At 41.6% G+C, this 24,958-nt stretch overlaps 1 protein-coding gene across 1 annotated transcript in view; it reads left to right on the top strand.

Moving 5' to 3' along the window:
- The window catches only part of ppp3r1b (protein phosphatase 3 (formerly 2B), regulatory s1ubunit B, alpha isoform, b), a 32,584-nt gene extending 8,377 nt beyond the window's left edge, over positions 1-24,207 (top strand). Inside the window, exons 2-6 of the mRNA XM_066662273.1 lie at positions 5,723-5,762; positions 17,236-17,412; positions 17,683-17,742; positions 18,764-18,948; positions 20,802-24,207. Coding sequence (XP_066518370.1) covers positions 5,723-5,762; positions 17,236-17,412; positions 17,683-17,742; positions 18,764-18,948; positions 20,802-20,849 — 510 coding nt within the window. The 3' untranslated portion in view covers positions 20,850-24,207. The remainder of the gene's footprint in view (positions 1-5,722; positions 5,763-17,235; positions 17,413-17,682; positions 17,743-18,763; positions 18,949-20,801) is intronic.
- The last annotated feature ends 751 nt before the right edge of the window (positions 24,208-24,958 follow it).

The raw sequence follows: 24,958 nt of genomic DNA, 5'->3' as shown, positions 1-24,958 counted from the left end.
GTCCATAATTCTTTTGTTTGCATTGCTCCTTTTAACCTTGTCATTGCGCCCTCACATTTACACTGTCCCAGCGCTGTGATTGGAGAGACTCAGACAGGGCGGAGCAATCATGAAGTCTCAGTACTTGACATGGTACATTCTGATTTGGCTCCAGTCCCTGTTTTAACTCATGTTTTCTGACTTATGCACGAGTGTCTGGTTGTAGTAGGAGATCCGCAGTGCATGTGTTACTAAAATTCACCACCAACCGTGCACCAAAAATGCACTGTCAGTGACCAATGAAATTGGCTGTTTCAGAGGCAAACACCTTTTTGAAGAGCTTATGATTGAGCTTTAACCCATTATTTATCTGATTGTAGGTAGAGTAAATGCTAACTGCAGTGACGCTAACAAACAAAGCCTATTTTAGCGATGCAGTAAACACCATTCTATACTTAATAGTATTAGAACAGTGGCCGTGAGTGCACATGAAGCGCCAAGATATGTTCAGAAACAGTAGAGAATTCAGTGGTTGCTCAGTCAGTTTTGGTGACAGACGTTATTAAATATCAGATAAAAAGACCAGTGTATCCACTTTGAACAGGCACTGGCTCTACCCCAGTGTTAGACAGTAATTGTTAAATAAACTGTCTAGTTTCAGTGTTTTTGGCTGCCATCTAATATATCCACATGTCACTCATATTAACAAAATAAAATATGAACGAGGACAAAATCTGTTGTTCCTCTTCTGTGATTAGTTGTTGCAGAGCGTCTGCTGCCATGGCAACATCAGCAAAGCATTTCACAGTGCATTTCCGGGGCTTAGGGATGAGTTTATGTCACACATGCACTGTGGAGCTCCAACTGCAACTAGACTCATCTCAATTTATGCCCCTTTTACACAATGCACATTAATCCAGAAATGTTCTAGACACTATGCGGAGGAGCTGTAGGTATGCACGCAAACAACCGCAACGTTCGTCCTGGACATTACCCAGACTTCAACATATGCTTAGTGACTGTATAAAGGCTGCACAGTACATTTGAACTGTGGCATTGACCTATGTAGGACTGATATCCCTGGAGACAAGGCCATGCAAATGAGTAATTTAGCAAAAATGATCTTATACCAGGTATCTGGTATTGTATGTTTTTTTTCATATTTATAATGATATGAAATAGTGCAACCCAACCGTGACCATTAAATGGACAACGGAAAAGATGATGATGACGAAATAGTGTAACTTTCATATTCAGAGCTGCAATTTTATTTCTAGCCTGGACTATCAAAAACAATGGCTTAACATGTTGCACGTTGGGAGATTTTAGCTTTTATAACAGTTTTAGACCAAACACTGTGCTGGTTATACACTAACAAACAAGACTACATGACAGACTTTTAGTGTTCAAAATTAGAGCCAGATTTGCTTGGGCTCCTTGTTTATAAAAACATACCTGAGCAAAAGCATTCTATGAAATCCAAATTATGGCCAGATAAATCAGAATTTTATATATATATATATTTTATTTTTATTTTTTTATTTATTTATTTTTTTTTACAGAAGTGTTCAGCCCTAATATGAACACTGTTTTATGCCAGTTACATTAAATGAGTGTCATCTCTAAATCTAAATTCAGCAATATTTCCTACTTCTGAGTAAGCATTTGGTAGTGTGTTGAACCTTGCTGATAAGGGATCAGTATTTGTTTTTATTGTAATGACTTTCACAATGAAGTTTGTGAATACAGAAAAGCCTGTACATTGTATGCATTGCTCTTCTTGTCAGAACAAAGCCTTAGGGTGTGATGAGCATCTAGCAGAACAGGCAGGGAAGATAAGACTCATGTCCAATGTATGGAGACAGTTGTGTGTCTGCAGCATCCTCGGTGACTGGTTTACAGCCCAAGGCTTGTACATATCAGCTATATTTGAATAAAAGGGCTGATCTCTGAGCAGTTTGTGTTGTTTCTATGCTGTTGAGTGTGTTAATATGCAAAAAGGCAATACTGATCCTACGTCTCCACTTCCGAGCAGGGCTGTCATTGTTAATTATATCAGGAGTTGAGTAATCACATTAATTTAAAAAAAAAAAAGGGGAGGGGTGCTAGATTTTCTGAAGCGTTGCAAGGCCTTTCAAAACACTGCTCTGGAAAAAGAAACCATCAAGCTTTAAAAAAAAAAAAAAACGATCTCCATCAAGCTCTACTTTTTACTTTAATACAACAGGAGTGAAATTATCGTTCAATTCACTTTGTTCATGATCGTCAATCGGATATTGAAAACTAGATCAAGGTCTGAGCTACTTTATCCATATTTAAGCCACCTGAAATTAAAACATATCTTTCTCAGGATGTCCTCCTTGGTGTATTTCTGCCTTGCGCCCAATGATTCCAGGTAGGCTCTGGACCCACCGCGACCCTGAACTGGATAAGCGCTTACAGACAATGGATGGATGGATGGATTCTCAGGATGTTATAAATGTGTAATTTTCATTTAAATGTTATATATACATCCATGGGCGGCACGGTGGTGCAGCAGGTAGTGTCTCAGTCACACAGCTCCAGGGACCTGGAGGTTGTGGGTTCAAGTCCCGCTCCCGGTGACTGTCTGTGAGGAGTTTGGTGTGTTCTCCCCTTGTCCGCGTGGGTTTCCTCCAGGTGGTCTGTTTTCCTCCCACAGTCAAAAAATACATGTTGGTAGGTGGATTGGCGACTCAAGTGTCCGTAGTTGTGTGTGTGTGTGTGTTGCTCTGTGAAGGACTGTATTTCCTGCCTTGCGCCCATTGATTCCAGGTAGGCTCTGGACCCACCGTGACCCTGAACTGGATAAGTGGATAATTACAGATAGTGAATGAATGAATTAATAAATATACATCCATTCCATAATTACATCATTAAGGTATGGTTACCACATATTGTGGCTAAAAACAAAGACTTTAGATCAAAGACTTTAGAGGCGCAGATATGCTGTTACTGATATTAGCAGTCCTGTTTTTTTCTGCAGTTTATTAGCCCTCGGATATTCAGCATAGTCCAATATTGAAATCAGCTGTATTTTATGTATAAATCTGTCAGCATCAGGCACATTTTTCTCTGTTGTGATGATATTTAAAAAAAACAAACAAAAAAAAAACAAGGTGAGATCATAATTTTAACGTGTTGGTGAGTTCTGTATCCTTTATTTAATTTTTGGCACCTTGAGCTTTCAGAGGGCATTTGGAAAGGAAGTGAAGTCGAGTGTGGTGCTAGTTATTGTAGAGAACAGATTTGAATGCTTGTCAGAGGAAGCAGCAAAGACATGTTGTTTTCATTAAAGGATTATTTAAATAAGTCTGGGTTAACTAGAGTATGGCAGGAAGAGGTCATCTGCATACTCATCAGAGTAAGATCTTCTTATGATTGCATTTCCCTCGTATTCTCTCTCTGCACCTTGTGCAGGATGAAATATCAGTCAGGAATTGATAGAGCAATATTGGCACGTTATGAATATACAGCTACTTTTTTTTATATTTTATTGGAAAATATTGTGAAAATGAGTTTTTGAATTTTACCCCAGCACTATCAACTATCCTACATCTTCATCAAATCCTTCTATCCCTCCTCTCTCCATTCTGTTCTGTCCCTTTTCTCTTTCTTTTTCTTTGTCGTTCTTTCCTTATTTTCAGCATTGTCCCAGAGAGATGCAGTAAGGCGGTGGTGGGTTGGCCTAATTTCCACTCCCTGGCGAAATGCAGAGTGTTGTGCTTTTCTCATGCATAATGAAATAAGCACGTCTGTGGACACACACACACACACACACACACACACTGGAGCCTCTTGGGGTTTGGGGGGGTTATGCTTACAATCCGGCAACATCTATTAAAGAGCTGGTTGAAATGTCAGGATGCTCGTTATTGGGTTTGGTGTTTTGTAAAATCATGGTTTGTGGATATAATCCAGAGCTGCCATGGTTTCTCAATGATTTTATCATTATTATTATTAATAATAAATATAGGGGGCGGTACGGTGGTGCAGCAGGTAGTGTCGCAGTCACACAGCTCCAGGGGCCTGGAGGTTGTGGGTTCAATTCACGCTCCGGGTGACTGTCTGTGAGGAGTTGGTGTGTTCTCCCCGTGTCTGCGTGGGTTTTCTCCGGGTGCTCCGGTTTCCTCCCACAGTCCAAAAACACACGTTGGTAGGTGGATTGGCGACTCAAAAGTGTCCGTAGGTGTGAGTGAATATATATGTGTGTGTGTGTGTTGCCCTGTGAAGGACTGGCGCCCCCTCCAGGGTGTATTCCCGCCTTGCGCCCAATGATTCCAGGTAGGCTCTGGACCCACCGCGACCCTGAATTGGATAAGCGGTTACAGATAATGAATGAATGAATAATAAATATAGGCTTTTCTTTATTTAATTATTGAACGATTACAATAAAGCATAATAATAATAATAATTTGTTAAAAACATGGCAGTGTTTTTAAAAATAGCATGCCTCAGTGGCACAGTACCACTGTTTTGTCTGAAACTTCTCCAGACCAATACAGATATTGTTAATGTTATTTTTTCCCCATTTAAAACCTTTGTAAATCTATACAAATCTATTTTTAGCTGAAGCACTTTAGGCGTCATCATCACAAGATGAAATATACAACTGTGGCAATTCATTGTTAGGCTTACAGTGCACATATTCTAACCCTTTTCATACAAGTGGACACAGTACTGGGCTCCTAATGAAACATCTGTGATCTCCTTTGGTCAAAATCCCACAAGGATCAAACCCACAGAAGTATTCTTCCCCTGTCTAAACAATCAGAATCAATCAGAATGGCTGGTTTCAGTGCCTGTTCCTTTTAAATGAGATTGAGCTACAGCTCAGTTCAGTGTGAGTCCAGGAATGATGAGTAGAAGCTCTGCATTTTAACCATTTTCACTCCGTTCTCGTTTTGTTTCTTTGTTCTTTGTTCTCGTTTTTGCCATATTTAATCAGTGCTCTTATCTCTCTGCTCTTATTGTGTTTGTTTTGCTCTGGTTAACCTTGTCTTTATCTCACAAACGTGGGTCAAGCGCAGTGATAGTCTTACTTTTTTTTTTTTTTTTTTGAGCAACCCACAGAAAACTTGGTGGTCTTTTTCACAGTTGGTGGACCATCAGTGTACACATGCACTCAATTTCTTTTTCTTTCATAGGAGTTCTCCTTTACGGTAATGTCTAGTTTTTACAGAAATGGAACGGAGTTAGTCTCCTCCAGGTTTGCCTCATGGCTCCTGCTGTTGTAACTTAAAGCAAGACACTTAACCCCAGGTTGCTCCATGGGAACTGTAACAATCACCAGCAGTTTTTTGGCACATTCTGTGGGTCACACTTGGGCAACCATGTTGATAAAGAGACTCACAGTGCTGTGATGTCACATCCTATTTCTCCTGGCCAGGTGCAGCTCTTCTGACCTGTTTAGAAAATAGTCGCCAAATCTGATTAGCCTGTCAGCTAAGCCATGTTAGCCATGGAGGAGTTTTCTGTCTCGAGAGTGTTCCATTGGCTGTGTCCCATTTAACAGTTAGTGGTCATGTGAGGGCACTTGCTGTGAGGCAGTCTTATTTAAATACTGAATATACTCAGTGTTTTCTCTGCAGATAAATGAAGACAATTAATCCCTTCATTCGTTAGAATGAATGTTGACCTTGTTTGTCTTTCAAGTAATTATAATGTACTTGGTTTTGTTTTTTTGTTATTTTTGTAACATATTCTTTTTTTCCCTACTTTTTAGGGAAATGAAGCAAGTTATCCCTTGGAGATGTGCTCGCACTGTAAGTATTTAGACTAGTCTTTTTTCACCTTCATTTACTCCTTTGTTAATGTTGTGTTATGAGTAAAAAATGCTGCTAGAACTCTTGTGTGTAGCAGGTAATGCAGGGGGTCTAGAACTGACCCTGTGGTAGGAAATACAGGAAGCACTAGACTTGTTGATATTCGCTTTGTTTTTTTTTTTTTTGTTTTTTTTTTTTTCTTTTTTTTTTTTTCTTTTTTCTTTTTCTTTTTGAGGTCCTGGCTTGGTTGCTTGGAATTTCCCATTGTAACAAAGGTGAAAAAGACACTGGCTGAAAAGAACCACTGAAAATATTTTGTAATGATTTGAAGCTGAGATACAAAAACTGTTTAATCAGTAATTTTAGAAATATGTGAATTTTGAAATACTTTCTTTAGCCCAGGTGTATGTAACTATTTGTCCTGAAGTGTTTTTAATGCAGGTGATTGTAGTGGAAATGAACGAGTGGGAGGTAATGAGGGTTAGTGTAGGGGAGTGGCCAGACGGTAGGTAATGAGGGTTAGTGTAGTGGAAATGGACGAGTGGGAGGTAATGAGGGTCAGTGTAGGGGAGTGGGCGGGCGGTAGGTAATGAGGGCGAGTGTAGGGGAGTGTGCGGCGGTAGGTAATGAGGGCGAGTGTAGGGGAGTGTGCGGCGGTAGGTAATGAGGGCGAGTGTAGGGGAGTGGGCGGGCGGTAGGTAATGAGGGCGAGTGTAGGGGAGTGTGCGGCGGTAGGTAATGAGTGCGAGTGTAGGGGAGTGGGCGGGCGGTAGGTAATGAGGGTGAGTGTAGGGGGAGTGGGCGGGGGGCAGGTAATGAGGGCGAGTGTAGGGGAGTGTGCGGCGGTAGGTAATGAGGGCGAGTGTAGGGGAGTGTGCGGCGGTAGGTAATGAGGGCGAGTGTAGGGGAGTGTGCGGCGGTAGGTAATGAGGGCGAGTGTAGGGGAGTGGGCGGGCGGTAGGTAATGAGGGCGAGTGTAGGGGAGTGTGCGGCGGAAGGTAATGAGTGCGAGTGTAGGGGAGTGGGCGGGCGGTAGGTAATGAGGGCGAGTGTAGGGGAGTGTGCGGCGGTAGGTAATGAGGGCGAGTGTAGGGGAGTGTGCGGCGGTAGGTAATGAGGGCGAGTGTAGGGGAGTGGGCGGGCGGTAGGTAATGAGGGCGAGTGTAGGGGGAGTGGGCGGGGGGCAGGTAATGAGGGCGAGTGTAGGGGAGTGTGCGGCGGTAGGTAATGAGGGCGAGTGTAGGGGAGTGTGCAGCGGTAGGTAATGAGGGCGAGTGTAGGGGAGTGTGCGGCGGTAGGTAATGAGGGCGAGTGTAGGGGAGTGGGCGGGCGGTAGGTAATGAGGGCGAGTGTAGGGGAGTGTGCGGCGGTAGGTAATGAGGGCGAGTGTAGGGGAGTGGGCGGGCGGTAGGTAATGAGGGCGAGTGTAGGGGAGTGTGCGGCGGTAGGTAATGAGGGCGAGTGTAGGGGAGTGTGCGGCGGTAGGTAATGAGGGCGAGTGTAGGGGAGTGGGCGGGCGGTAGGTAATGAGGGCGAGTGTAGGGGGAGTGGGCGGGGGGCAGGTAATTAGGGCGAGTGTAGGGGAGTGTGCGGCGGTAGGTAATGAGGGCGAGTGTAGGGGAGTGTGCGGCGGTAGGTAATGAGGGCGAGTGTAGGGGAGTGGGCGGGCGGTAGGTAATGAGGGCGAGTGTAGGGGAGTGTGCGGCGGTAGGTAATGAGTGCGAGTGTAGGGGAGTGGGCGGGTGGTTGGTAATGAGGGCGAGTGTAGGGGAATGGCTGGGGGTTAGGTAATGAGGGCGAGTGTAGGGGAGTGGGCGGGCGGTAGGTAATGAGGGCGAGTGTAGGGGAGTGGGCGGGTGGTTGGTAATGAGGGCGAGTGTAGGGGAGTGTGCGGCGGTAGGTAATGAGGGCGAGTGTAGGGGAGTGTGCGGCGGTAGGTAATGAGGGCGAGTGTAGGGGAGTGTGCGGCGGTAGGTAATGAGGGCGAGTGTAGGGGAGTGGGCGGGCGGTAGGTAATGAGGGCGAGTGTAGGGGAGTGTGCGGCGGTAGGTAATGAGTGCGAGTGTAGGGGAGTGGGCGGGCGGTAGGTAATGAGGGCGAGTGTAGGGGGAGTGGGCGGGGGGCAGGTAATGAGGGCGAGTGTAGGGGAGTGTGCGGCGGTAGGTAATGAGGGCGAGTGTAGGGGAGTGTGCGGCGGTAGGTAATGAGGGCGAGTGTAGGGGAGTGTGCGGCTGTAGGTAATGAGGGCGAGTGTAGGGGAGTGGGCGGGCGGTAGGTAATGAGGGCGAGTGTAGGGGAGTGTGCGGCGGAAGGTAATGAGTGCGAGTGTAGGGGAGTGGGCGGGCGGTAGGTAATGAGGGCGAGTGTAGGGGGAGTGGGCGGGGGGCAGGTAATGAGGGCGAGTGTAGGGGAGTGTGCGGCGGTAGGTAATGAGGGCGAGTGTAGGGGAGTGTGCGGCGGTAGGTAATGAGGGCGAGTGTAGGGGAGTGGGCGGGCGGTAGGTAATGAGGGCGAGTGTAGGGGGAGTGGGCGGGGGGCAGGTAATGAGGGCGAGTGTAGGGGAGTGTGCGGCGGTAGGTAATGAGGGCGAGTGTAGGGGAGTGTGCGGCGGTAGGTAATGAGGGCGAGTGTAGGGGAGTGTGCGGCGGTAGGTAATGAGGGCGAGTGTAGGGGAGTGTGCGGCGGTAGGTAATGAGGGCGAGTGTAGGGGAGTGGGCGGGCGGTAGGTAATGAGGGCGAGTGTAGGGGAGTGTGCGGCGGTAGGTAATGAGTGCGAGTGTAGGGGAGTGGGCGGGCGGTAGGTAATTAGGGGGAGTGGGCGGGGGGCAGGTAATGAGGGCGAGTGTAGGGGAGTGGGCGGGCGGTAGGTAATGAGGGCGAGTGTAGGGGAGTGGGCGGGGGGCAGGTAATGAGGGCGAGTGTAGATTTTTTTAGTGTAGTGTTTTATAATTATGACCAATATCTCACGTTATAGCACGAACCTCCAGTGGATTATTGCGATTATATCACAGTTCATTATCACCCTTTTATTATTAGGTTATAAGATAAAGAAGACGTGAAAATTTATTTGTTTTTATAAACCTTTTGCAAGGAAGAATCGTTCCGTTCCATTACACATTCCTTTTTGCTTTTTTAAACAAACCCTGGATCTGGACTCAACAGTGGGCCGGTCCGTGTTCACACCAGATTGGGAAACAAGGCTGCATTATCAGGATAGAAGCAGAGATGGATGCATCAAGTCAAGAAAATGTCATGGTTTAATCATTGTTTACAGCAGATTCAGATTGTAGTGATATATATCATGATATGGTTTATATCATACACTAAACGATGCCAGGTTCTCTCTCTTTAAATTAAAAGTGAGTACCTTGAAGTATCGGTCCAGATCCGTGCTGCTGAGCTGGTGAACGAGAGCAGCGGAGAAAAAAAGACGTACCTTGACTCGAGTTAAACACAATCACAGAAACCATATAGACATAGCCAAGTACTTTTTATTTAATTCTAATTTTCTTTTTGTTTACAAATCAGAAAGCAGATAACGGTCCACTGCACCATAACCTTTTACTCTGTTCAAATTAATGTGTGCGAATGAACCGATTCCCCGTTGGGTGAAAAAGACCAGGCACAGCTGCTTTGTAAACGATTGCATCGTTGCTAGGTTACATGTATTTTGCGGAGTGATACCTGAAGAACTTCGGTCAGAGTGCCGTTATCGTGTAATATTGGCGCTCCTGGAACGTCTCACATCCAATCACATCGCAAGGTCGGAACTAACTGCACCGTTGGTGGAGTATTCTTCAAAAGAACAGGTGTGGCAGTACACTACATGGATGGAGTGCGGTGCACGCAGTGGGCGGCAAGTTACGAAAATTTGGAGATGTATGACCATGTGCCACGAGTTGCCGCAAGTTCGTCACTTTTAGCGTACACAGCTTCATGCCCTTGTTCCATGCGTCAAGTATAAACCAAGCTTAACAAGGGCAAGTGTAGAAGAGTGGGTGTGCGGTAGGAAATGCAGGTGTGGAGGGTAACTGGAGCATGTGCACTGACCAGGCTGAGTGACAGAAAGGCGTTGGTGTGGTGACAGAGGCTATAAATGCCTTCTTTCTGGTAAAGGTCACACGAGTGACAGCCTCATTTATTTTTAGTGTGTGTGTGTGTGTGTGTGTGTGTGTGTGTGTGTGTGTGTGTGTGTGTGTGTGAGAGAGAGGGAGAGAAAATGTGGGGCTGTAAGGGGCCACATGGTTTTTAATACATTCGCCACCTTGCAGTTGGAGTGTGTAAACACTACTGAGTAAGCTTTTTTGCAGAAGTTCAGGATTAATGCCCTCAGACCAGAGGTCGTCAGAGTTGACCGGTGTGTATTAAAATGTCTCAGTTCCCAGATTGTATTCTACACTGACTGGTTTGGCCACATCAGCCTTAACAAACCCCAAGGGTGGCTTCGAGTGAGTATTTGAGTACTCTTTGGGGAAATACCTATTAATATTAAGGCAAGCACCTATGTTTCTATTCCTGTATTATATCAACACTGAAATATGTCAGGTTGTTTAACGCATATCAATGTGTTAAAGAGATTAAAACATTGCCTGATTTATTTTTACATGTATTAGGTGTACACACAAATTTGAAAGCCTTTTTTGGTGTAAGATGTAATTTAGAATTCAACATTCTTCCAGTCTTTTGTCATTTTATGGTAATTGTTGCATGGTATTAAAAATTTTAGTTGTCACTTTATTCAACAGAAGATTACAGAAAAATTAAAGTAGTTTGGAAATGGCAAGGCGAGAAGGACTTATTCATCCTTATATTTGAGTTCCCTCAAGCACAAAGTGCTGAAAAAACATGTGCAAAAATGTTCTTGGGGATAAATTTGTATCTGAAAGTGAGTTTTGGTTTCGACGATTTAAATATGGTGATTTCGATGTTAGCAATAACAAATTATTTTATTTTTATATGTACTTTTAAGTGTGTGTGTTTGTTTGTTTATTTATTTTTGCATGACAAATGTTGTTTTTAATAACCACAGCAGTTATAAGATAATACAAAGAAATAAAGTTATAAATAACACAGCAGTTAAAAAATAACAAAACAGCAAGAGAATATTTCAATTATACGTTACACAAATAAAGGTTTAAAACATAAGTATACCCTTAATGCATTGGTTGGATTTCATAAATACCTTGTTACTTATAAACAATTGCAGGAACGCTCCTGAGAAGTCATGATTGATCCAGATGCACAGAGCACATAAAAGACACTGTATTTGTTTGTTCCTTAACATATTGTAGCTCTGTGAATTGAAATGTATATAGAAAAATATATTATATTAATCTATATCTATTGTATTAATAACCTATATTTTGTTTCTCCTCTACTAGAGAGAGAGAGAGAGAATGAGAGAATGTGAATGTTTTAGGGTTATCATGAAACATCAGGTTAACTATGTCTGGCATTTGATGTGGGCGTGTGTGTGCATGTGTTAGATGGTGTGTGTAGCAGAAGGAAGCTTCTTTCTTCAACTTAAATGATTAGTTTGTCACTTCCATTTCAAGAAATTTTAGACCACATCATCACAGTTGAATGTACAGATAAAATAATGAGTTTAATGCGGCAGTAAGGTTTAACACGTTCAGATAAATACACGTTTACGCTCATTAACGTTCGCTGCTCACTGTGCTGCTCACAGTACTTGCATACATTGATGTGTTATTCGTTTCCTTCCTTACTTTGTTGCTTGAATGTGTGAATGTTGAAAGTGATGTAACACATCCAACCTCTGTTGGTAAAGTAAAAACACAGCCATGATTCCTATTGTGGTTGTCAAGGACTACATTACCCACAGTGCTGTGCTCTGTTTTAGAAACATCTCCCTGGCAACAGTATTACCTCAAGCTTCTGATCGATCTCTCTCTCTCTCTCTCTCTCTCTCTCTCTCTCTCTCTCTCTCGCTCTCTCTATGTGGGAGTGGATGGAGAGGACAGTACTTGTTGAGTAACCGAAGTACATGCCAAGTCCTCAAAGGCTTTTAGGTGGTTTTAGTGTGCACTCTGTGCTAATCGTCATTAGCTGATAATAAGCTTAAATTAGCTCCTATTCTGTCGATGATGTGTTTTCCTCAGCAGACCAAACTAATCAAACATGCATTATTTTAACAGGGCAATTATCAGCTGGCTGGTGTGAAACTGAGCCACCTGTTGGTCAGCTGGGTGCTTAGCAACCACAAGGACATCCCCTAATCCCCATTCAATTAGCAGCTATGGCCACAGTACAATTGGGGTACTTCAGAAAAACACCCATGGGAGAAAATCAGCTTTCGAGTGCTGTCATCTTCATGAACAGAATCGCTGAAGAGCATTAACACTTCGCACTGCGTTATGAGTAAAACACAGGAGCGCCGGCTGAACAGAGGGTAAGGGAATATAGGAATGGCAGAATAGCTGAAGATTGCTCCCTCGGGTCTTCAGGCAATGGACATCCCACTGTTCCACGCATAACGCTGTAGTTAGTTGCTGTCCCAAATAAAAATAAAACAAGTAAACATTTAACTTGTATTTCATAGAAAAACACTTTTTAAAAACAGTTAAATTTAACTTGATAAGTATTGCACACTGAAAAAGATGGATATCAGTCAGGCTCGTTCATTAGAGTGTTAGGCCACTCCCACACCGTTCAGAAATGTTTGATCAGATGTTCTGTTGTGTGGTTTTTTTTTTTAATTATTTAAACTTTACTGAGTGAAGCTGCAGTCCTTATTTTACATTGTGTTCCCTGTTACTTTAATGTGTGTTGAACTGTGGCTGTGTGAGTGCTGCAAGAGGAGAGAGATTGGAGGAGAGCAGAGGAAAAAGAGTGGAGAGCTATTATGAAAGCTGTGTGAAGAATTTCATGTCTCTGTCAGAAGCGCACAGGGCTCTGCGAACACCTACACACACACACACACACACACACACGCGCACACACACACACATACATATTCCCTCTCATAGGAGATGAGTTTTCTTGTTGCTAGGGGGGGTTTCCCTGAAGGAGTGGGTTTCACTGTGTGTGAGAGACAAAGAGAGACACAGTGAGACAGTAAAAAGCTCCTGTGGATTCACTCTCTCTCTCTTTCACATCTGGAATGGGTGGTTGGTTTTCATTTGCCTTTGTGCTTTTGCCACTGCAAAACTATATTGACACCTTCAACCAGAGTTTGTTCTATACAAAGCTCATTCAGTGTTTCTTTTTAAAAAAATGCAATAAAATGTAACTTCTCTGTGAATCTTAAGTGTATAGATTGCTTGCTCAGTTCACGCTACTCTATTAACCGTAGGTTAATCAGTAGCGTGTTCAAACCCTATCACCTATATAAGTGATAGTAACTGCTCTGATTCTGAGTTCGGCCTGGATCACCAATGCTGACCCATCTCTCTTGGTCTTGGCCTTTTCTCTATTGCAGTAAATTTACTCCAGATCCAAAATGATGCCCTTTATGCAGTGACCAGACTTCCTTTGACTGAATTGGTTAGTCAGTTGGAACAGATCCAAAATGGCTTCCTGTAACATTTGGTTTCAGTGCTATCAGGGTCAATCCTTGTTTTATTAATAGATAATGAGAATTTCACCAGTTACATCATGTGCCTTCGGCTAATCCAGGAGCTGTTCATAAAAGCTGTAAATAGGACTTGGAGACTTAGACTGAATAGTGTCTTACTTTAGACCTTTTTACATCACTAAAGAGCTGTGTATGACAGACTCTGATTTAAATCATTCATTTAATCCTTCTGCTGTCTATTACAGTAAAGTGGGCCATAGAGCTTTTGGGCTGTTTCTGTCTCTTTAATTTATAAAAAAAAAGAAATGTAATTATTATTGTGTTTTTTTTCGAAGTGGGGATACCTGATGTTGATATATTTCAATCATTCCGTCTGAGAATAACTCTCTAAATTTAGTTATTTTTAAAAATAGATAAATTAATCAATGTCGTCAATATTAGAAATTCAACACTTCATGAAGATGTCTCTGATTTGTTGTTAGTTTGGTGATTTGCTGAATGTCAGATGTCGATGCCGAATGTCTCAGACTAGAGACAAAGAGAGAAACAGAGAGACAGATTTGGGTTATAATGGATAAGGCCAGACCTCAGGAGCATTTTGTGAGTTTTAATAGTTCCATTACCACTGCAGGTATGAAGGAGGCCATGGAGACTGACACACACACATTCCCTGAAACAATCCATACTGACAGAACATTAGTATTGGGATTACGCTGCTGTGTTAGGATTGCTGATAGATTTACAGTACATTTAAAATATATATTACAGATACTGATTTTCCAATACAATGTAGTTAATTGTGTATAAAGACAATAGCAAACGTTTAAGTGGCTTATTCTTTACTCTGAATGTTAAAGTATGTAGTATGGGTGTTGATTCCTTCAATAGAGGTCTAAACTCACAGTTGGTTTTGAATAATACTGGGGCCTGTTAGATTAGCCATGTGTCCACATTAGTCAAGTGAGGACCGAGGATGGTCCAGTAACCAGCAGAAAGTCTGTTAATGTTTGCTGAATCAGTCACTAGACAGAAGTTGTTTGTCATTCGTCACATTCTTTTACACTCTCCACGGCTTGAGAGATGTCCACATGTAAAACCGCAGCTGTGGTGGTGAGAGTATGAGGGCTTAGGGCAGTGGTGTGTAGGTTATCAACCTGAAGCAAGTGAGAAAGTGTCTGTAAAAGTGAGAAAGGCCAAATGCCACAGACTTCATGTTACACGTAACAAATATGTCAGTTGCAAAAGACATGATGTATTTAATTTATTGTGACCACATGCTTAAATATAGATTGTGTTGGTTAGAAGTGATACATCTATAGATAAGTTGAATTACATAAATATATTATCACTGTCCAATGATAAACAGGAGGGAAGGAAAATACTTCTTAGCTTTCAATGGAATTCAATGGATAACGATTTATCTCCAAGTTATTTTAGGCCTATTCTGTGTGTTCACCATGAGTAGCATGTGTCTCAAAGCTGTGCTTAAATTAAACTCGAGATGTAAACACACACACACAGCTCCTGTAGGTATGTACATAGACTTATGTATTTACACATGTACCCATATGCCCTACATACCCTGATTTTGTGGACATATGTGTTGACACTAAACACACACCCATATGTGTACATTCAAAGTAAGAAATCACCTCACACACATGCATACACTCCCTCACACTGCCTCAGCCATTAAGTAATATATATACGTGTAAGGGCTGGGCGTTTCTGATTTGCACTTCCACTTTTATATGGAATAGTCAGTGCTCTTGAGGCTTTCTCAGTCTCCCAGAAAATAAAGAAGTGTCTTGTTTTACTGTCAGTCTTCGTTTTATAAAATGGAAGCCAGTTTGAGAGCATTTTGGTTTCAACCAAAGGAAATGCCAGAGCTTTCTACATGGTGTAGCTGTCGCAAGAGTCCACTACTTGTCTGGTGTGTGGAATCGCTTAGATTGCTGCAGTAGTCTTTCTGTTTTGTATTCATTTTAGTACTCTAATGAACATCATCTCTCACATAAACACACTTCCAGCATTTAACTGACTCGATATACACACGCATTCATATACCCCCTGGATAGTCTCATGTTTAATGGCTTTAGCTTTGTTGTATATGTAAGGGCAGCTGTGATCCTGGATTTAAAAGAAGCAGGCTTGGGACCGACTGGCTTTGGTCCCCTGGGGGAGAAAGGCTGTCTAACACCAACCTCCTCTACTGAGAACAAACCCCTGCTCATGTAATTGCTGTTTATTTCCAGCATTTAATTTATTGGACAACGATGTTTTGGCAGGTTTTCATGGTTTATTGTTTTCAATAATGTTGAATTCATTGTGCTCTTATATTTTTAAAAGTAGAATTAAGCTTTTTATGCTTGTACTCTGTAGACAATATAATAATAATAAAAAAAAATAATAATAATATTTTAAAATCAAAATCACCATGCTATTGAACAAGGCATTTGTTTGTTGTCTCTTCCGCTCTGTAAACTCAGTGGCACAGTGTGTTCTGTGTTGCTACTAAATGCAGGTGTGTGCGTCTCCCACGTGGGATTGTGAGAGTAAATCTGGAGAGCTTAGCAACTCCTGTGGTGGTGTGGGTGGGGTAAAGTAACAGGCTTCCCCTGAGTTTCACCTGTAGTTTAGTCAAACACTCATTTTCTTGGGAGATGGCTGCAACTACCAGGCACAAGAAATCAGGTGAGATCCCCTCACAGAGTTAACTGCAGAGGAGTATGACAGCAGATATAAGTGTGTTAGTCTAGAGAATGTTAATGTGGTGTGTGTGTATGCAGGTAATAGGAGTAACTGATGAATAAACAGCAGCTGTCAAACCCATACAAACTAAAACAGGGCGGAATGGTCTGTTGTATTCGTTTTTCTTTTATTTTGACTATTACTTCTTATACCTTAAAGCACTGCTGTCCTTTTTTCTTTATTACTATTACACTTAAGGTGGTATCAGCATGACAGACAGTGGAGTAAAGGTCTTGCCAATGCTAAGATTAGATATTGTTGTTAGATTAGGAAGGGATTATAATATTAGAGAGTAATACTCAGGTTGGTTCTGCATACTTGAGACTTTAAATTGCATGAAAGGCTTTGTAACCAAATCAAATGAAATACAATTAAACTACACTGAAAGTTGCAGCATTGCAGTGTATGACTTTGCATTTGCGGAATAGTGTATGTGGTCTTGTGTATATTGGTATGTTCCGGACTCCATGACGTGGTCACTCTCTGTTCCTCGAGTGCTGGCAGATGATGACACTTAAGATACAGCACGCCCATTATTACCCTGAAGTGTTTATGTGCTAAATAACAAGTTAATGATGCAAGATTCGCTGGACTGCCACTGGAATCCACTCAAGTCAATTTCAGCAAAGATAGCCCTTATGAAATTACACAACTTTAGAACTTCTCTGCAGTTTTATGGCAAGAGCCAGTCTTTGAGCCTGTACCTTTTCAACAAGGTTCATTAATCAGACAGTAAGCAAAAATGCCTCTTGCCAGTCATTCATTTTAAGATATTGAAAGATTTTTGTCTGCCGAGTGCATTCTGTCAGGGAGTGAATGTTTATACGACTCGATACTTTCTTTGCTACATCAGAGCAAGGTATTGGGAAACAAAATGATACAAAGGTAGTGTTGCTCCCATACAGCACAAGGGTCTCGGGGTCCTGGTTTCGACACTCACCTCAGGTCATTGTGAGGAGTGTGGTGTGTTCTCCTTGTATCAGCATGGGTTTCTTTCAGGTGCTCCGCTTTCCTCCCACAGTCCATAATACATGTTTTTGCATTGGGTGTGTGAGTCTGTGATGTGAGTGTGAGTTTTTATTCATTGCTCCCAAATGTGCTGCTCTTCTTTTGTTTTGTTTGTGGCTGTTGGTCTCTGTAGACAGACAATTCTCATTAAGGACTCTCCCTCTCTCTCTATTTCAGTCGATGCTGATGAGATTAAGAGACTAGGGAAGAGGTTTAAGAAACTCGACCTAGATAACTCGGGTTCTCTCAGTGTGGAGGAGTTCATGTCCTTGCCCGAGCTACAGCAGAACCCGCTAGTCCAACGAGTCATCGACATATTCGACACGGATGGGAACGGCGAAGTGGACTTTAAAGGTAGGCTTATTATATATAAATAACAGAGGGTTGATAAGCAGCCCATAAAAATGTTTGTGTTAATAATTGTATGTTTGAGAGTTTCTAGCTATGATCCATACAGCGTTTATTTACAAACCTTACATTCATAGTATACTTATTTTTGTCTTTTTTTATAGTTTAATTTAATTAATTTTTAATTATTCTGCTCCTTTTTTTTTTTTGTTTATACCTTATTTCCCCTCTCCTACTCTGCCTTTACTGTGTGTTTCTCTTCCTCTCTTTTTGCAGAGTTTATTGAGGGAGTGTCTCAATTCAGTGTCAAAGGAGACAAGGAGCAGAAATTACGTTGTGAGTGAAAACCTTGTGACTGCATTCTCTTACTCTAAAAATCTCACAACACTTTCATTCACTGTACAATTAACAGTCACATTCCACAGAAATGAAATGGAATCACCATGTTCCTGAGACATCATCGACCTATTCAAAATGCACAATTTTAGTTGTAATAAAATCAGAAATCACATTTACAGACATGGATTTGGTTTATGTATCAGTGCTTTGTGAGTAGAGGTGTGCAGAGGACCCTAAACCCATCATTAAACTCAAATCCAGCACAAACCACCACTTGTAATATCTCTTCAATTACAGCAGCTTTTTAAACATTTATTTTTAATCGGACTCACAGCGGCAGCTCGTAGCTTTACCTCTAGGTGTTTTGAAGAGGTTTATACGCTTCTGGGCTGATGGCCAACGATAATTTCCAGTAAAAGCCATGTTTAGTCCAAAAAGAAAAAAACAACACGTGAATACATGATGAGTAAACTGCGCATAACTTTACTGCCGCCGCCGTTGTTGTGGTTTTCAAAGCCAATGATTCTTGTTAGAGATGGGGTTTTGCGATGTCACCGACTCATTTTGCTGGGGAGCCCCGCCAGTGGAAAAGCAGCAAGCTATAAGTGTGCCGAGCCGAGACATACACATGCGGTGGAAAAGCGACATAATATCAAGGTTGCTTCTTGAGGCTTCCTTCATTTCACCCAAAAAGGGTCTAGAAATACAGCTTTAGGAAAAATTACTACTACTACCTGAAGACTGAAATAATGCCCTAGTTTCACCTAGAAGATGGTTTAATTAAATGAAAGAATGATGGATCTATTAGTATAATCATATTTGACAGATTAATTTGACCACTTGTCTCGAGTTTTGTTTATTATACTGAATTCACATAGACTTTTAAAGCCACATTATTAGTAAATAATAGAGTATTGTTTAGAAACTTTAATATAAAAAGAACTTAACCACCTTCTTTGTATCCTCAGGTGTAACATTCTTTCATTTGTGTATATTCTCTCTAATCCTGTGGCCACAGTTGCGTTCCGGATTTACGACATGGATAAAGATGGATACATATCAAACGGAGAGCTATTCCAGGTGCTGAAGATGATGGTGGGCAACAACTTGAAGGACACACAGCTGCAGCAGATTGTCGACAAGACTATCATCAACGCTGACAAGGACGGAGACGGCAGGATATCTTTTGAGGAGTTCTGTGCGGTGAGTAAGGAGGGCGTGGGTTCAGGCCGGTTTTCCCAGTGTTCAGGTATAGGTTTGTGTATGTTACTACACGTTTAATTACCAATCACACAAAAAAATGACTAGATGCGTAGTATAGAAATATAGTGTAGAATTACTGCAATATTAAGGTTGGCTGATAAGAGGTCTGGAGGAGAGGTGTAGTCTACCTGTTGTATTAAAGGTATTACACTATGTTTCAAAACTCCTGAAAGGTGGCGTCACCAAGGGAAACACTGGTCTGCTTGCACTGCCACAGATCCTGAGGAATTCAAATGTGTTTGGGGGGGAACCCTGCACAGGGGAAACTCCAACCAGGAGAAAAGTGGTGGCCTTGCTCTTAAGCAGTGGGTGGCAGTCACCATGCTGGAGGTACCAAGCAGACTTCCCCTTCGACGAGGGGATGCTTCCCACTCTGCTGAACCTGAACAGCAACCTTGGGAGTTGTATATAAACTCCAGTTTGTGGAGCAACAGTCCATAACACTGACTGAACCCAGCTCCCTTACTGCTCTCGCTTAATGATGATCAAACTTAATATCACAGTATCTTTCTTAATTTTGGTTGATACAATATAATTACAATCGCTCTCTCTCACACTCTCTCTAATACACATGCACACAGAGGGGCTTCTCTCATGAGAGTAACCCTTGAATGCACGCTACATCCTTTCTGAATTTAACCGTGGGATGGAAGGAGGAGATGGGAGTGTGAGCTGCCGTCACTGCTGAAACCGATCCTAGAGGAAACACTGAACTGACGGAAGAGCCCTTAAATGTCAGCCAGTAACACACACTGTAAATTTGAGCTGACCCGAATACCATTTTTTTTGGGCTTCAAATGGGATATTAGTGAATATTCGAATACTTGGAGAGTGGAGTGGTGGTATGTTGTTGTTGTTATTAATAAAATCTGCTTCGGACCCCTGTTTAATATCCTTCTCTCCGTGGCACAAAGCGCGACTTCGCTCGCTAACCTGCTAACTAGCTCGGTAACTAAGGGCACAGTGTATACACAATTTAACCAGTTTATCGGTTTCAAAATTAGAAACCAAATGCATACACAATAAACAAATATCTGAATACTCAGAATACTTTGGGTTCAGAAAATCGGCTCTCAGCGCCTGCTGTAAAATTAAAGCTACACTATGGCTCCGCTCGCTGAGACGTTCGCTAACTTGTGCATACACGGTGCCGCTAAGAGCACGGAGTGTACACAAATAAACCAGAGCTTCTTGGAGGTGTAATTTGAGGTGTAAAGCTGACAAAATGAACTGTAGCTTTGCCACGCATCGTTGTAAGTAGGTAGCTGTATCGTGTTGGGATGGTTTAGGATGTTTCGGTTTTTAAGTTGACGAGGCTGAATACACGTGGAGTGGAGGGTTGCCTTTATCGCCACGTTTTTAAAAATAAAATATATCTATAAATATATCTGAGAATCTCAGTTATAAACCGAATACCTACCCAATGAACTGAATATTCGGGGCCAGCCCCTCTGTAAACATTGTATATGGAGTTATCGTATATGTGATTAAAAATCCTATTACTGGTACTGAAACTTTTTCTATCGCAGATTGTCCAGCACCTCTTAATGGCTAGGCCAAAGGAGTTTTCCAGGCTAGAGTTTTCCCCGTATTTGTTCACAAGTTTCGGGCTTCCTCAGGGTCCAGGGCTAAATCTGTGGTAGAAAATTTGTTACATTTTAATAACATTACAGAAGACTACTTTAAGTTGTAATCTAAGTTACCCTTTTGGGGATATGTGGTTTGGGATTTTCTTTGTTTCTCTCTCTCTCTCTCTGTGTATATTGTACTAATTTGTTCTCTGTGTCTTTCAGGTGGTCGGCGGTTTAGACATTCACAAAAAGATGGTCGTGGACGTGTGAATAGACAGACGGCCCCTTCACCAAACGCCTCTCTCTCTTTCTGTCTCTCTCTATCCCTCTCTCTCTATCTTTCTCTCTCGCACTAGCTGTCTCTAGCTCTCTTTCTCTTTCTCTCTCTCTGCTTTCTCCTCCATATCTGAGAATCAGCTCAGAATGTCCAGCTAATGCGTTGCCCTTTTGTTTCCTTTTATTTTTGACTCCTATTTTTGTGTGTCCCCCCCACCCACCCAACAAAAAGTCTCCAGACGCCAATCATTCTAAGTGTTATTGAGCATCTTCTACTAGCGATGTTATGGCGTTAAAGACAGCTGGAAAAATGGCTTTTCTGATACTGAGCAAGCATTTCAGTTTGGTGGAGGAGGGGGAGAGAGAACACGAGTGAGTGTGTGCGTGTCTGTGTTTGATTATATCGGTGTGTCTGAATATTTTGTGTGCGTTAGTTATTGCTTCTATTTCTTTTTTGTTTTTGAAGGGGGGACTTTTTATATTTATTTTTGGTCTTGTCTTTTTTTAAAAGTGAGGATGGAGGTGTACAGGCAGAAATGTCAAGACGCAACACCACGTATTTGATATCATCGCAAAGCACAGATAGAGCATCAAGTGCCAATCAAGCGTAAATATGTGATTTATAAAAAAAAATAGGCGAATCTTATATATAAAACACATGCATAAATATTACTATCTAAAGCTGTGTAATGTTTTTGGGAGATAATATTGTGCTCTGTCTGAAACGTTCTGCACGAAATACACCAACATGACTTTGCTGACAGGTTCATAATGTTGTTTTGCTGTTTCCCATGCAGGCAGGATGGTTGTTCTTCATTGGACCTTTGCATCAGATATCATGGAATGAGAGAAGTTTAGTGTTTTGTAATACTCGCGCGTGTGTGTGAGAGTGAGTGTGTGTGCGAGTGTTTAGTATGTGTGCACTGTTTATACTGTCAGGGTGTTAAATTGCAGTCCTTGCTTTCTGATATCCAGTGGAGTAGATAAAAATGCAAAAACATTTGAAGTTGTGCACATACACAAACTCTATGGTTTACTTTTATGATACATAGGTTTTGTTGCTGGGTTTTTTGTTTATTTGTTTGTTTTGTTTCTTTTCCCTGCAAAGATTTTCCAACCGTCAGATAGTGACACATACACTGCTACAGGATGGAATAGTGCCATCTGCTTCCCTATCGACAATTTTTTTGTGTGTATTTTGCAATCCACTTTGCAGCATTATGATAATCTAATAATAACAGATTGTTTTTCCACTCATTTTTCAAAAAGTACATATGGAAGATCAAAACATAGGCTACTGTCACACAGATACCCCACAGTGAGACACGGTTTTCATTTTTGTTTGTTTGTTTTTAAATAACCGTTTAATTTTCCAACTCGACTGCGGGCAGCATTGTAAAAATGTGATTGAGTCATATTTGTATATTGGAAACTTTGAGGAAATGGGATTGAGGGATGAATTGGAGAGATTAGCGTGTGAGGGAAGTGTATGGTAGGTGGCTACATCATGGCAGGCTAGTAAAGGAGAAGTGTTAGTTTCTATACACTGACTAAAGGCTTAGAATAGGGCCTGTTCGAAATGAGTGCTTTCCCTCTTCCCTCTAGTTGTTTTATGGTGCTTTATAAGCGAACTGAAAGTGGTGAGTGAATTTTTATCGACTTGAATGATGATTCAAAGAGAATTACAGAGCATAACTTTCATTTAACACAACACGACTCTGCTTAGCCTTTATTGCTTTGACAAATAGGCTTCTCAACCTTTGCTTAGTGCTCCACTGTGGGACTCTCCACCTGTTTCAGGAGAACCTCTGTCTCCTTTGCTGGGATTGGCTATTAACTATTACCTGATTGTAGCCCCAGTGAGTTCAGATGACTCTTGGAGGGAGAGGAATAGCACTGACTTTGGCGGAGAAGGATCGTTATAAACCAGAGCTATAAGATACTTTAACGTATGGGAAAATTACGAAGCTCTACAGGGATCAAACCCCAGATCTGACTTTTCTGAGCTGCTGTTCTGTGATGTCGTGTGAAGAGGGCGGCTCCAGTGTAAGGAGAACTCAAGAGTTTGTTACTGAAAGCTTCCACTCCTCCCCAACAACCTCAGATCAATGTGTGAACTCTGAGGTGGACCTTAGTCAGAGTCGTCATGACTCGATGCAGCTGTAAGTTATCAGCCAATCCTAGCACAGGGAGACACTCTTATTAGCCAGTCGCAGCACGGGAAGCATGGTAGCCAATCACAGCGCAGTCTTATTTATTTATTTTTTTTTTTTCTTTATTTTTTTAAGTTAGAATGGTAATGAATTTAAATTGAAAAAAAAGAAAATATTTTCTCAATCTTACAGCCTTTAATTTATCTCCTGTTTCTCTTTTTTTTTTTTTTTTTTAAACACCTTAAAACTGTAATTTCTTTCTTTTTCTCTCCCCCCTCTCTCTCTCCTCTCTCTCTCTAACTCTCTCTCTCTCTCTCTCTCTCTCTCTCTCTCTCTAACTCTCTCTCTGCTGCACGACCGATGGCTCTTATAAAAGTCAATTTCCGAATAAGACCTCTGAAGGTCTTGTGATGTGCTTTGCATGACAACGGGAGGGTGTTTCTGGGGTTTTTTTTTTTTGTTTGTTTTTTTTTTTTTTTTTTTCCCTCTGTTAATAATCTTATCAATCATTTTCGTTCTTTTTGTTGTGCATGTAGGTCCTACTTTTGGAAAACGATCCTCTTGTTTACATATGAATTGTACAATTGATATTATAGGCTATGAATGACAGTTACATATAAATATATGGATGTTGCCAAACTTTTGGTAAATGTTTTAAATATGGAAATGATTATTAAAAAAACCTTACTCCACTACATGTATCCATAATTCTTATAATAATGAGATGAATATTATAATCTGAATCAGTGTCACATTAAGCAAGGCTTCACCTTCACCCCCTCTTGAAGCGGCATGCTGTTGAAAAGGGGGTCTCTTGTGTTTTGTTTTTTGTTTTTGTTTTTTTTCTTTTTTTGTTTTGTTCATGATTTGGTCGAATTGTTTTGTACAGACTTTGTTATTAATATGTAGTATGATTAGTGCTCTTTGCTTTGGATTTTCAGTGCTTTGTATAACTTAAGTTAGGGGTTTGGACAGTTTGTCTGTCTATGGTAATGGTGAGATGGTGGTGGGTTTTTTTTGGGGGAGGGAGAAAAGGGAGGTTTTAAAACTTAAAAATAAATAAAACAACGTTTCAGTCTTAGGATTTTCTGTTTTTGTTTAGGCCTATTCTTCATCTCTGCATGCTGCGTCATATGCCGTGGGAACCATTGAAATGTCACTCATGACGATGAGAAATAAAACATTTGAAACTTGTAAAATGTTTGTTTTTATACTTTAAACTCTTTGTTCTATTTGAGCTTTTTTTTTTAATGTTATTCTGATAAATTATGGCACATTTTTACAGAGAATATTGTGGACATGCTTAAGTTTCCTCAAGGAGGAGGTTAATTTGGCCATTTTAGATGTATTAAGAACAGCTTATGGAAAAATATATGCTACAAATACACATTGTATATGTAGTTATACACATACAGGGGTTGGACAATGAAACTGAAACACCTGGTTTTAGACCACAATAGTTTATTAGTATGGTGTAGGGCCTCATTTTGCGGCCAATACAGCATCAATTCGTCTTGGGAATGACATATACAAGTCCTGCACAGTGGTCAGAGGGATTTTAAGCCATTCTTCTTGCAGGATAGTGGCCTGGTCACTACGTGATGCTGGTGGAGGAAAACGTTTCGTGACTCGCTCCTCCAAAACACCCCAAAGTGGCTCAATAATATTTAGATCTGGTGACTCTGCAGGCCATGAGAGATGTTCAACTTCACTTTCATGTTCATCAAACCAATCTTTCACCAGTCTTGCTGTGTGTATTGGTGCATTGTCGTCCTGATACACGGCACCACCTTCAGGACACAGTGTTTGAACCATTGGAGGCATATGGTCTTACTGGTGCAATGGGCAGTTAATGAAGATTGGCCACCAGGCTGCTCCAATTTAGCCATGAAACCTCCCACACTACAATGACAGGTGTTTCAGTTTCATTGTCCAACCCCTGTATCTCAT

This window comes from Hoplias malabaricus, chromosome 2, assembly GCF_029633855.1.
Source record: "Hoplias malabaricus isolate fHopMal1 chromosome 2, fHopMal1.hap1, whole genome shotgun sequence".
In the NCBI taxonomy this organism is placed as follows: Eukaryota; Metazoa; Chordata; class Actinopteri; order Characiformes; family Erythrinidae; genus Hoplias; species Hoplias malabaricus.
Note: the sequence above shows the minus strand (reverse complement) of the source record. Positions and strands in the feature narration are given on the sequence as shown.